The sequence below is a fragment of the Falco biarmicus genome, chromosome 4, assembly GCF_023638135.1.
Source record: "Falco biarmicus isolate bFalBia1 chromosome 4, bFalBia1.pri, whole genome shotgun sequence".
NCBI classification, from domain to species: Eukaryota; Metazoa; Chordata; class Aves; order Falconiformes; family Falconidae; genus Falco; species Falco biarmicus.
Genome location: NC_079291.1, coordinates 54,840,429 through 54,853,620, shown reverse-complemented (window position 1 = coordinate 54,853,620; position 13,192 = coordinate 54,840,429). Strand labels below are relative to the sequence as shown.

At 36.9% G+C, this 13,192-nt stretch overlaps 1 protein-coding gene across 13 annotated transcripts in view; it reads right to left on the bottom strand.

The window, feature by feature from the left end:
- Positions 1-13,192, bottom strand: part of KMT2C (lysine methyltransferase 2C) — a 198,587-nt gene that overhangs the window by 79,890 nt on the left and 105,505 nt on the right. For 12 of the 13 annotated variants that reach the window (XM_056334255.1, XM_056334251.1, XM_056334252.1 and 9 more), the window contains 7 exons: positions 12,797-12,959; positions 11,934-12,105; positions 9,969-10,083; positions 8,995-9,167; positions 8,107-8,267; positions 5,447-5,560; positions 3,890-4,620 (listed from right to left, as the gene is read on the bottom strand). In XM_056334255.1, the coding sequence (XP_056190230.1) occupies positions 3,890-4,620; positions 5,447-5,560; positions 8,107-8,267; positions 8,995-9,167; positions 9,969-10,083; positions 11,934-12,105; positions 12,797-12,959 (1,629 nt within the window). The remainder of the gene's footprint in view (positions 1-3,889; positions 4,621-5,446; positions 5,561-8,106; positions 8,268-8,994; positions 9,168-9,968; positions 10,084-11,933; positions 12,106-12,796; positions 12,960-13,192) is intronic. The other variant, XM_056334250.1, reaches the window with a different exon arrangement.

Here is a 13,192-nt window from a genome sequence, read left to right as displayed (position 1 = left end):
TTTTTTTTTTTTTTTTTTTTTTTTTTTTTTTTTTTTTTTTTAACAGGGACAGGACATTCCAACAAGGTAAACTACATATTATAAGATTTCAATCTTCCAGGAGAAAGTGAAGTATATTGCCATCTGTGGAAACTGGTTAACATTGGCTTGTCTTTGGGGTCCACAGAGTAACCAGATTCTTTACGAAGTACCTATTTTAATCCTGCGCAGTCCTGCCCAAGCAAACTAGCTCTGCAATGACAGTTGTTTGTGCAACAAAAGAAAGCAGCTGTGGAGCCAATGGTAGCTTCACCAAGTATAGGAGCCACAACCTCTTTAATCAACAAAACTAATCCAATACTATTTGTGTAACTTTTCTCTCTTATTTCACTGCTCTCTAAGAAGTGTTGCCAAGAACTCATGCAGCTGTAAGGTACTATTTCTATTGCATAACCCAGGACCTGACATGAAGTGACACAACAGCAATATGTGTTATTTTTTAAACAGAAAGTAATGAGCCTCAAACCCATAAAATTAACCTGCTTTTGAGAAGGCAAGATTCCTCTTTAGCGACACCCCGCAAAGACCCACACATGACCTGGTTTATACCGAACTGCTATGCCTGCAACTTCATAGAAGCTCTTTTTTCCTCCAGAATGGCATTCCCCGCTTTTTACTTGTTTTGGATCAACATGAATACCTTGAGACAAACAAGTACTGAAAACACTGTGTTAGACTAAAATGTTCTAAATTATATCCCTTCTTCAGTGGTGGGGCCACACCTGGCATGGAAAGTAAGATGGAACAGCAGAAAGCAGCATTTTTCTCAGCTGCCATCACCTGCCCAGTACGATGCTCTCCTTAAACCAGAATTGGGAGAAAACATCCATTTCAAAGTGTCTGTAGAGTATGACACAAAGAAACAACAGGTCTTAATTCTCTGGGTTTTATATGTGGTGAAAACCTGCTGCCTTCAGACCTGCCCCAAACTGTTGCGTAAATAGAAACCAAACAAGACCCTGGCACGTGCAAGTGCCTGGAGAGCACTGATGGCTGGCAAGAGATCATCAGAAGGAAGATTACAGTTACAGCTATGAGATTCCTTCCTTCTTTTGCCAATTTGTGAATCAGTTTCTAAAATCACATATAATGAGTTGATTATAAAGGCATATATAGGGCTGCTGGCACAAATATCAAAAAAAGATAGCATCTTTTTCTCCTGAGAACCAGAACAAATATTAACAAAAATCACCATATGTAAAATGCACTTTTTAAGATTACATAAATTGAGCACAATTAGATAAAAATGGGAGGTGCTCTTTGACAATCAAATATATTTAGAGGCTTCGGCTCCTCTGCACAACTCTCAATTTGAAGTACACAACTGTTCAAAAATGTAAATATTTACAGCAAAAATAATAATTAAAACAAAACAAAACACAAACCTAAACCAATTTCTATGTGCAATCCAAAGGCTGAAACATTTAAAACACATGCTTTACCCATTGCGGGTTTGTCTGATTACATCTTGCTCAAAAGGAAAACACCCACCTGTAACTGGACATTTATTTCTACATCTCTTACAGTCTACAGACCAGGACTGAACAGGTTTCAGTCCCTCAGCAAAGGCCCACAGTAAGATGCTAACATGGCTAACTTACAGCACTGGAGAGAATTTTGTCACTGTTTAAGGCATATATATATGTATTTCCGCAAATACGATCTACACCTTACTGCACAGTGACCCAGAAAAATCTAACCGCAGCAAAATAAACACAGAATTCCTAAACTGTGTGGGAACCGAAGTAAGGTCCTAATAACAAAGTTGCATTTGGAAAACATTTATTATATACAAGCTTTTTCTCTTTTTTTTTTTTTTTTTTTTAAAAAATACACATTAACTACGGGTAGCAGACTTTCATCCTTCATGTCCACCATGTAAAATCACATGAACAGAAGTAAAAACTGACTGATGAAGAGTCTGAAAAAGACCCCCAAGCCCATATCCCAACAAGCTAGTTAGGCTGAATTTAGATTACCGGTAGAAGGTGAGGAAAACAGTCCATATTTATCGCTAATCAAGTATCCACAGGGTTCTTGTTTTGTTTTTTTTTATCAATCCTTCTCAAGACAATTTTTCACTGAATTCCACAAGGTGCTAATACTGAATAAACAATGGAAAGGGAGAAGTGTACTGGGACTTAAAGTATGCCCATGCTTTTCTCACCAGAAAATTGCTGTTTGTTTCACAAAAGTTCCATCTTGATAAGGGTTTGAAGTGCAAGACAAAGATAGTCCGAATCAAAAGAAACCCTCACAGACTTCCAACACAACTTTACAAGACAGAACATGAATTTCACAAGTAGCTCGTCCAGTTCTACAACAGGTACTGCTAAGCTGCTAAGTACCTCTTTATTTCAAAATATAATTTGCAAACTGTTGAACAGATTATATTGATTTAGCATCACAGCTAGGATTTTGTGTTACACCTGACTTCTAAACAGTAGTTCAACTCAGTTTTATTTGCCTTAGTCACACCACATAGTAAGAGTTTAATGACTATACTCTATTGCACAAAGATGTTACTTTTACAGATGAGGATTTTTGCTTTTTCAGATACGTATCTATTCTGCTACAGGCATTTACAGTTGGGGTCAGTTTTCATGTTTTCCTTAATGGGTTCTCTTTGGTGGTTAACTAATTTTATTACCAGTCTCATGATGCTGGTTCCCAGGCAGAGCAGGGGCAAATTGCACAGAAAAATAAATACAACTCTTACTGGAACATGAAAGAAGACAAATAAACCTCCCCAACAAAAAAAACCGAATTCATTTTAGACTGTGTAAGGACCCCACCCGTTTTCAATGTGCATGATAAGCTAAGAAAAGAAATTTAATTTTTAAGATGCTACAGAGTATTAAGAAAAAATATTTTTATACATGTCTATGACGGCAAAAAAACACTCCAGTGATACTCTAAAACTTTCCAAATTTAATTTCTCATATTATGTCTGTTGCCTTTATTATATACTTTTAACCTTTTCAGAACGCTCTCTCATATCTTTTCTTAAGAAACAAGAATTTTGAACCTTTAGGTAACAATTAAAAATAGAAAGAATTGTGCAATATATAAAAAGCTTTCTTAACACTAAGTTCAGAAAAGCACGAAATCATCAACCTAAAAGTCCCAAAGACTAAAAATAAATTGTCATCAGAACAGAAATGAAACCCTGATTTGTCACACTGACATACGTTTTGTATAGAATTTTGTAAACACAAAATAAATACTACAGATTGAGGAACCATTTTCACCACAACTATGTGACTCAAATAGAGAGCACGATGTTGCAGAAAGGGAAAGACTTAAGGATTCTTTTCACTTATCAAACTTAATCCTTGTCAAACCACAGATCTGTACCAGACAGTCCTTGCAAAGTATTTGCTAATGCAACAAAACCACAAAATTATTTACAACACCAATAAAAATGTCTGTCAAGAAAATATCGGGCAGAGTAACGTAAACAGAGTTGTAGCACATTTTTCTATAAAGCCCATTTAAGAAATTTTAACACACTTTGAAAGTACTAGGCAAAATAAATGCATATATGAAAAATATTAAGAGGTAAGTTAAAAGGCACAGCATTGCGTATATCTGCATTTGTAGCGCATGTATGAAAAATATAACAAACTGTCTTTTATTTTGCTGTAAGCCTAAGCTGAAAGAAACTTTAATTCTCACTACCTTAATGATGTCTGACCTTTCAAATTACTTCCTCGAAGAAATAAACCACACATTCACTTAGGAGAATAAATGCATATTATATTCTAGAAAATATGTCAATTTAACGCATTATACTGAAATTTAAATGGTGTGCTTCATAAATGTATAATGAAACAGTCTACATGCTTACCTGTCTTGATCTGGGTCTTCCAGGAGAAAACTTGCGTTTGGTGATGGCTGGTTTTCCCATGCCAATTTTTGGAGTGACTGATATGTAAGTTGTTGGGAGAGCACTTCCAGCAGTGGACGGCAATGCTGGGGGCTGGCTGTGCTGTACATCTCGTGCAGAATGCGAGTCTAGTGAAACATCTGGCGAGGAAGACACATTTGTTTTGCTTATATTAACTGACGGGGAAAGTGAGGGGTAAGTCTCAGCTGGCGATTTTATGGGTTTGTCTCCAACTGGTGAACTATTTGCAACACCTTCATTTGCAGAAGCAGTTTCTGCCTCTGGAAGAGCTGGTGTTTCTGACTTGTCATGAGTTTCTCCTTTTTCTGCATCTTTTTGCACTTTTATTATTTCCAGTTGTTGTTCTATAGGGATACAAATATCTCTTTTACTTTCAGTCTCCTGTATTTCTGGCGTCATAGTTATGGTCTCAGGTACTGAAGACAGAGACCGAGAGTCTACTGTGGATACTTCTGACACCTCCACACTACCTTGTGGCAGCTGTGTCTCTTCCACTTGTTTGTCTAACTCCTGCTGTATTACAGCTTGAACACCTTCCATCATTTTCTCAGTCTGACTGTCACCAGATACTGGTGTCTTTTTAGGAGACATTTCCATTTCAGCTGAATTAATTTCAAGAGAGACTTCCGTTTCCAGTTGTGTGGTCTTTTCTTCTGGTGATATGCCTGTAACTAAGTACAACCATATTAAAGGCTCAGTGTGAAAAAAAACAAACTTACACAGGCGTACCGATCAACAAGTATACTGGGTACACATCAAGTACACCAAGTACGTATCACTTTACTTAAGTGAATTTAATACGTAGCTTAAAATATACTTCATAAATATCTATCTTTGTACCTATTCTTTTCTTTGGCTGGTATTTCATGTGTGATTGGTAAGATATTTATTCCAGGAACACAAATGATCAGCTACTGCATCACAGCCTGTCTGGATGAGCACACTTCTTTATTAAAAAAAATCAATCATCTTTTATTTACAACAGGAAAAAAGAAAACTAGAAATTCTTAACCAAAGATACTTGTGGAGCTGCAACCAGAAAGCACATAAACTGGAAAAGTTCTACAGTATGCCCCAAAACACACCAGGGGAAATTAATCTAATCTAGTTATTTGCAACTACAAACAAAAAAGACTTGAAGAGAAAGTGTGACTGTATTTGAATAGCAACAAATAGTGTTTTTTCTATAAGCCTCCAGTGTACAAAAGAATTTAACTGTATTTCCAGCTTTTGGAGAAAGTCGATTCCACCAAAAAAACTAAAACAACTTTCTCCTACAAAAACATTCTAAAGACTACATTTGCCTTCAATAAAATAGTTCTTCAGCAAAAAAAGTTAATTCTCTTGCTTGAGAGTTCAGATAAAAGAACTGATGCAATTTGTATCCTACTGCTTTCCAGACACTTTTTCCTCTTACATTTATAAAGTACCACAAAATTTACTGAATAGAAGAGGGTTCTGTATTGGATTTTCCCCAACTGCAAAACTCTTTCTTACCGTCTGTGATGCATCCAACAGCTGATTCTTCACCAGGGCCATCACCAGTAATGGGTTGTTCCTGAAATGTCACATCCTCTCCACCACTTTCCATTTCCATTTCATTTGTACAAGCTTAAGAAGAGGCAGAGAATCAAAATTGGTATCAAAATTGGTATTACGTTTATTCTATTACTTTGGCATCAGTAGTTGCTGTCACTGTTTCACCTTCTGGCTAAAGAAAAGGGTATTACAATGGGATGGGAGTTAGGAGAAATCAGGACAACGAGAAGGTTAGGGAGACTATGTAGTACTCCTTAAAGATTAAGAGCCTTTTTTGCATTAACACTGAAGCTGTTTTATACCTTTCAGACAGTGAAAAATGTCTGTAGAGCAGTTACAGACACTTAATTGTGAAAATCTAAGTTACACAGTCACAGACTTTTGCATTACCTAAGCAATACAAAAAAGTCTTTTCTCAAATTCCAGTCTCTAAATTCAACAGAACTTGTAGCCTGAAGGCTTCTAATTTTTATACAAATACTATAACAACTTATGGCATAGATACAAGGTTCCATTCTGCTATTCAGCACTTGGAACACTGATTTTCAACCTACCTGTTTAACAACACGAAAACTAAATTTTGATACTTTAGAACTAGGATACCTTAACCTGTGAGTTCCTCCTATTAAATAAAAGAATTTGCATGGAAAAAGTGCTATCGAGCACTTCTTTAGCTGACAGTATTGTTGTAGAGCACAGAAACAGGAAATACTTTTTTTTTTTTCTTTATGTAAAAGCTTTTTCAGTTAAGGAAAGTCATTAAAATGCACTAGACAAAGTAGAAGCAGGAAAACAAAATATATAGTAAGCATTAACTCAGAAGGAACTGATCCTCCACAGATGTTAGCACAAAAAAAAAAAAGTCAACCGAATACAGCTTTCTGCTCAGGAAAGCCTCTTCAAAGTTCAAAAACCCAGGAACTATTAGGTGATGCTACTTTTAGCACCTAAAAACTGCTCTCAGACTCTGCCAACTTTAAAGTGATATTTTAAAGTTTGAGGAAATGATCATTTAGATTGGCTCCAAATCTGATTTTGATGTACAAAAGTGCTCTCCTGGGTATAAAACACTGCATGACTGTACTGATGTAACAGCTCCAGATTACTCCTAGTAGTTGAGATGACAGTCCTGTTCCTCCTTGGGGAGAAGAGTATTCTTGTCAATGCCTCTACTAGCTAGAAATCCTAACAGAAGTATTACTTAAAACTTAAGCCTTTCAAATAAACCTGTTACTTTTTTAAAAGGGTTTTCAGAGGAAGACTGAAAATTATACCAGTGTGAGTTTTGGATATTGCTTGGACACTGTCCTAAATGTTCTAAATACATTGCCTGAGAGTCCAACAGCCTCTACTAACCTTTCAGAATGGAAGTGATCTTCAAAGGCTGAAGCCGCCACCCTTTCTAACTCTGTGTGTGTGTTCACTGACAGAGGGGTTCTGCTCATTTACATACATTTACCTACTGTCACTGCCCTCCAGGATCCTCTTTTTCATCATTTCTTTACTGCTTGTGAGAAGTATGCACTTATGTGTACAGGCTAACATCAAAGAGAATGACTTGTTTACACAAAACATCAGTTTGAACACACAAAAATTAAGAGCTTTGTTGTAGTCTAACACTTCCCCTTTCCAGTCAAAAATTATCCGGCTTTTGAAAACACAGATACTTATGCAACGGAACTATCAATTTCCTTTAACAAAAGACCAGTGCACAAGCATTGCTGTTTAAGCATCAAAAATGCGTACAGTAGTATGGTTAATCTGTTAAGATTTTCACCTTGCTTCCAAATTTAACTACTACTGTACTTCTCTTAGGAAATTCAGCCTCCATAACAGTAGGTGCTATCCAACAGAGCATGTGGTGTGAAATACACAAAGGCATTCATGAGTTCATTACATGGGTCTTGTGGATGACCCACCGGACTCAGATCAGCAAATCCAAGTTCTCTCTGTGCTTCCTTACTCTTACCGAGTGATCTTCAAAAACATACTATATGCTTTTCTGCAACTTCCCTTTCCACCTTTGCGCATTTAGAAAAGAATCTCTCAGAAACAGGAAGGCTAATCATATTGTTTTGAAAAAGGACACCTGGTTAAAAGCTGTTTAGTTAAATATACCTGTCCCTTGAACATAGTCCAGCTTCCACTACTGTCTCCTACCTGGACACAGTGAGCACAATGGGCAGTATGAGGCTGACAGGTAGCAGAAGGGAAATGGGAAACTAGATGCCTCCGGGAACATCTATCAGAAGCTGGCTTGCGCCTGGCAGTTAGACACAAATTAATAAAACAGGCTGATAAATGAATACATTTATGAACTGTATCACAAAAAGGGAAAGTTTACAGCTACAGGCTGGGAAGCTGGAGCTGGAAGGTTGAAAGCCACCATTAAGGTGCTTACTTGCCCATGTTTCTAATACAGGATCCTGAAGCCAGAATGCATATTGAGAAGATGGCTCACCCATGGATTGCTTGAGAAGCTGCTGCTAAATAAAGGGATGGATGAACTCCACGGTCTAGAATGTGAGTGGCTGGTTCACAAAAGACTTAGTGAGACAGCTGCAGATATTTATATTTGATGTTAGCATATTGGAAATATAAAGATTACATTTGATTACCTGTTATACTGTCAGGTTCAGGAATGAGTTCAGAAGTGTCCATTGCATCACATGACTGAGTCTGATCCCCTTCTCCTTGTTTACAAAGAGTGCAGATGTAGTCTTTCAACTGAGACTCCAATTCACTACCTGGAGATCTGTCACATTCTATGTGAATCCACCTGGGTAGATTAATTTAGTGTGACTATGATTTTAATAATAAAAATATGAAGCATCCTAGTAAAAATCCAAAAATAGCACTGTTTTCCATCCCTATGGGGAAATTCAACCAATGCTTTATTACAGAGAATTTTAGAGAAACAAGCATGATACGTCAGTATGTCAAGCAGTGAACACATTTAAACATGAAAACCTAAAGTGCTACTGAAGCCAACTGGACACCACAACACGTACAGCAATATCAAGATGTTGCACAGCAAGATACAATAGTGTTAAATACGAACTGCAGTCTACATTTTTAAAAGGTTCCCAATAGCGCCTTTTTTTAATTATTACTGGCACAGTAAAATACAAAATTAAACAGAGAAGATGTACTTGGAAATTAAAAAAAAAATCCCAGACCATTGCAAGCAACAGCCTTTAAAAATTAGGATGATGACTCTTCTAGTCTGCTTACTCTCAAAATAGATGCAGTGTAGGAAGCAGCAGCAGCACATGTTTCTTTATACACCTCAGGTAACTGCCAACTAATACTTGCTAAGACTAAACTAAGACTACCTGCTAATGTTCATTGTATTTAGGGATAAAGGCTCAAGATGTCGCACAACAAAATACTATAGCATTGTACACCAAACAGTCTACACCCTCCCCAGAAATGCACCTATGTCATCCAGCTCATCATAACCTTTAGGCATTTCAGTACAATTTAACAAAAATTAGGATTCTTACCTTTTACACATGTGACAATGCAACATATCTTTCTGGAAGTCTTGGAGGCACAGTTTTTCACAGAAAGGACAAGATAAGTTGTCTTGCTGTTGGTAACAACTGTCACATACCAAACAATTATGGTGCCACTGACAACTTGTTCGTGTGCCACACTCAGCACATACTCTACAGTTCTAGAGATCACAAGAATTTAGTTGTTAATTATGATATTTCACAATGTGGTAGAATTGCCATTAACTGACATTTTCCTGTTTTGAATTAAATTAAATAAAGTTTCTGTCCTTGATAACACTAATAAATTATTCAGGATCTGACAAAAAAAACATGAAGAGCCTGTGCAACAGCAGGAAGAGCTTCCCTGCAGTACTCCCTGACTTGGAAGGAATATTTCTTACGAGATCAAACTTCTTTATTCCTAATGTCAGTTGTCTTCTGACTGCCACGAGCTGACTACGAAATTACATACATCTCATATACAGGGACTTCCCTTGTTATGCTGAAATCGTATTTACTCACAAAGTTATTGATAAAACAACAAATTCATTCTGACCTCCTGAAATGCAAAGGAACCCTTGAGCTGCAGAACTGGTGTTCTGGTAAGCAAGAAGCAGTTTCATACAAAAAGTCTTCAAGTATAGATTACATATACCACTGCATAGGTTTTAGTTTGCATTTTAGTTTACATTAGATCATGAGACCAGCTGTCATTAAGTGAAAGTCACCCACTCCATTCAGATCCTACACTTCTCTTTTCCACTATCGGTGCTGATTTACTGTCCTACATAGGCTGCTTCAGCCACAGCACTGACAGCAACCCTAAAATAGCAGCTGTAGAGCTGCACAATTCCTTCAGAAATTACAAGTTATGTTACACAGCAACAGCGGTCCGCAATACACCTAGAACAGCATAATGCGGGTAACAAAATTTGGGCCCCTATAATGACAAAGAATTATTCTGAAGCTTTTCAACTTACTTTACATTTCCAACCATTTGTTGGTACAGCATCCATAACTGGTTGTAGACAGAAAGTATGGTAGCCTTTGTCACATGTATCGCACACCAGCATCTTGTTGTCTTCCCCAGAATGTCTAAGAAAAGTAACAAGTGGTTAAAAAAAATAGTATTTAAACAAGCCACAACAACAACAACAAAAATCTATTTAATGAAAAGTCTAAACAGGAACACACATTGCTGAGCATGTGAAAATATATAAAAACCAGTTACAAATACCTCCAAAGATAATGCCCTCAAATTCATATTTAAGTATGAATGAAGAGACCACTGTGCTTACTGTAACAGGTGCTGAGCGTGTGCAATGACTCTGAATTCTAGAAATCAGTCCACTTTCATTTGCACACATGCAGGAAGATTTAATGACCTTTCTGTACCAAAATCAGCTCAAAATCTGAAATATGTACTTTATTTCTTTCTGAAAAGAAAATGCAATTTGCAATTGTACTTGCTCCTACAAACAGTCTGACTATTCTTAATGGAAAATAAATAAAAAAAAATAATGCCATCATCTCTGACTACTGGAGCTCCTACAATGTCAACCAATATGACTGCAAGACTAAAACAAACATAAAAGGAAGAGATTCCAATTTTCCTACAATCACGTATTACAGAGCTCCAGCAGAAATTTCAATGATAAAATAGATTTGCAGAGAGTAAGACAAATAGTTCGGTAATTTCTGAAGGCATTGTGTTCTGCCTCAGTTTAAATAAATAAATTCAATAAACAAGTATGCAACAAGATTTGCCTTGATAAAGTTTCACAATATATGGCATTACACATACTAGATATGACTAGATATGACCTGGGAGACCTGATATTTTAAAAAAACCAGTAAACACTCTCTGCATGGAGATATGCTTAAAATGCTATTCTTCAACATGGGCATAAACCTACCATAAAGTAACAGGCGTGAAAACATCACATTTTCTTCCAGTTTTCCACTAGAGAGATGGTTTGTTAGCAAATACTGTAAATACCCAATACAACATTTTTAGGGATATATTTTAGAATGTGCTTTGCTATAACAGCTTCATTGCTGGCATCTGCTATCAGCTGCATGTGATCAGGGAACAACCTTCTTTGAAGTGGGTGAATGAATGCTAGCAAATACTGACTGTTCTGCTCGGAGAACAGCAAAGCACTGACAGATCAGGTACACAAGGCAGTAGTGAAGTGGCTTTTTTTCCTTCATACCATCCCAGCTGACTAAAGCTGAACAAAACTCTTATTTCTTTTTTAGCAAGCACTTTAAAAAAACAAGAATCCTGCAGTGCCCATCAGATTAAGTTATATGAGAACAAGAGTACAAGTGGTCAGTTTTCTAAGTAAACCCTTATAATACTGCAACAATTATGTTTTGGTGTCTCAGTATTTGTCTGGTGTTTCAACCATGGTCACCTATGTCACTTTTTTTTCTTTGCCCAACTAAGCCTTGGGTTTGTTTTCATAATGACTCATTAATTGCCTCTGAGAGATACTACGCAAGAGACGTCCTAATGCTGGGGCACCTTCCCAGATTGTGGTACATGCACAGCTGTAATGTCAGCAGAGTAAGAACAGAGATTCCCAGTCTATAAAGGTACTACTACATTAAACTAATTTTTTTAATTTGGTAAATTTGAGAAAAATCCTCCTGTATAAAAGAAGGAAAAAGTCAGGTTTTGCTGCTCTCCCCAGAACCTGCCGAAATAATGGTAACTCTAGGGGTATAATGTTATGCAGGAGTTCCAGCTCAGCTCTAGAAAGAATAAAGTTCCCAACACAAGAGTTTGTTCAGCTACTTAATACAATATCGTAACAGATATACCTGGGCAAATAATCTACAATTTTTGAAAAGAAAAACAGTTAATAAAATAGATACTTTAAAATCACAGCACATAGATCTCACGCTGTCCTCCTCCATGTCCTTTAGGTCTCACTTACTTGCAGTTCTGGCAAACTTTGCAATCAGGACACTGCCAACCTGCTCTTTTTAAAGGTGTAACTTGTATGTCCAGGCACATCCCATGGTAGTGCTGGCCACAGGTAGTACAAAAAAGTTGGTCTAAGAGGTCTCCAGGGCTGTCGCACACTGCACAATTTGCTTCTTCCTTTGCTACAAAGAAATAATTTTTTCCAATTATTATTTTGTTCAAAATTATGAACCATTCAATGAACCAAATGAAGCCAAGAAAGTCTTTAGTAGGTCTTATGCTTAGAAAAATGGATCGTTCTTATGAAATTCAAATTTAATTAATATAGTTAATAACTACTCCTTTAATTCAGTTTTCTGATACACTCAACTACTCTTCTTGTACAAAAGTACATCCATTTTAACCATAATAAAGTCTTACAAAAAGAAATAGTTTTATTTTCATCAAGATAAAACTGAGAGCTATAGAACCAACTCTTCATTGGAACGAGTACAAAATAAAGCTCCTAACGGATCTAAGCCTATCGTTTAGCTGAAGTGTTTGCAATACGCTTGCTCTAACTTGAGTTAGGGCAAGTAAGCAAGCCTATCAATTTGAACTAAAACCTGACAGAAGACAAGCCTTATAAGTAAACCCTTCCCATGTTCTGCCATTAAAAAAAAATGAAAAATACTAACTTTGCTGTGCACCACTTTCAGTCTTTAAAAACAGAAGAGCATGAACTTTTATCTTCCTCGTAACTGAAACATGAATTCTTGGGTACATGAACTGGGAAAACAGATCTAAACAAACGCACTCTTAAGCTGATCCTAGCACGGAGCAGTTTTTATAAAAGCTGGTACTAATTGTGTCATTTTAATACTGTGTACTTACATCTTTCAGGAGCCTGATCAATATGGTCTGGACAAAGGAGGGACAAGTTACTGAAATCCTGAAATGTGCCTGCTCCAGCAGCACAGGGGTAATGGTACATCTGGGTACATTTCTCTTCACAGCATTTGATAGTGGCTCCAAGGTGCTTACAATATGCACATCGCTGAAAAACAAACATAACAAATCATTCAAGAACTACTTTATTTTCCTCACTTTTCAGCCAGATCTGTTCCCCAGCGTCACTTAACAGACAAACACCTTGCCCAGTAGAAGGGAGTGAATATTGAGGAAAACGAAACAGCAGACCGTGTCTTTCAGTGGCACTCCCAGATCTTTCTGACTTAAAGTGTCTAACAAAACCCAGTCTAAATGCACTCTGATAACCACTTCTTGTCA